Raw genomic sequence first — 488 nt, 5'->3', positions numbered from 1 at the left:
CCGGCCTTTGCTGGCCAGGCGGAGGGCTCCCTGGTGATGCACGGTGTCCTGCGCGAGATCCCCGCCATCCGCCAGTTCCTGGAGAAACGTGAGGAATTCCGCGACGTCGCCCGCGAGTGGCTGCAAGTGGGCTACGTGTTGGATGTCCTGCTCTTCCGGGCCTACTTGGCGGCTGTCCTGGCCTACACCATCACGCTGGGCACCCTCTGGTCGGTGTGGCGGGATGCCTAAGAGATGCCCGCCTTTCAGGGCAGGGAAGGTGGGGACCCTAAATGCTGCCTTGCTCCCGCATCTGCTCCGCAGCTCTGGGACTCACTGGTGTTTGCTGACCCGGGCTGGTGCATCCACTTCCTTCCCCCCAGCTCCAGAGCAGCAGCACCTGAGCAGGAAGGCAGAGCTGAGGAGAGCCCCCAAGCACCCACGACTCCTGCCCAAGCCTTGCAAGACGCTTCCCCTTCCCCTCGCCCCAGCCCGGCGCGACAAGCTGC

General features: G+C 65.6%; 1 protein-coding gene across 1 annotated transcript in view; it reads left to right on the top strand.

Moving 5' to 3' along the window:
• The window catches only part of LOC104410033 (5-hydroxytryptamine receptor 3A-like), a 3,664-nt gene extending 3,433 nt beyond the window's left edge, over positions 1–231 (top strand). Inside the window, 1 exon segment of the mRNA XM_010020087.1 lies at positions 1–231. This exon segment is cut by the window's left edge and continues 32 nt beyond it. Within this exon segment, the coding sequence (XP_010018389.1) occupies positions 1–231 (231 nt within the window).
• The last annotated feature ends 257 nt before the right edge of the window (positions 232–488 follow it).

The sequence above is a fragment of the Nestor notabilis genome, unplaced genomic scaffold (assembly GCF_000696875.1).
Source record: "Nestor notabilis isolate BGI_N333 unplaced genomic scaffold, ASM69687v1 scaffold20168, whole genome shotgun sequence".
Lineage (NCBI taxonomy): Eukaryota > Metazoa > Chordata > Aves > Psittaciformes > Psittacidae > Nestor > Nestor notabilis.
Note: the sequence above shows the minus strand (reverse complement) of the source record. Positions and strands in the feature narration are given on the sequence as shown.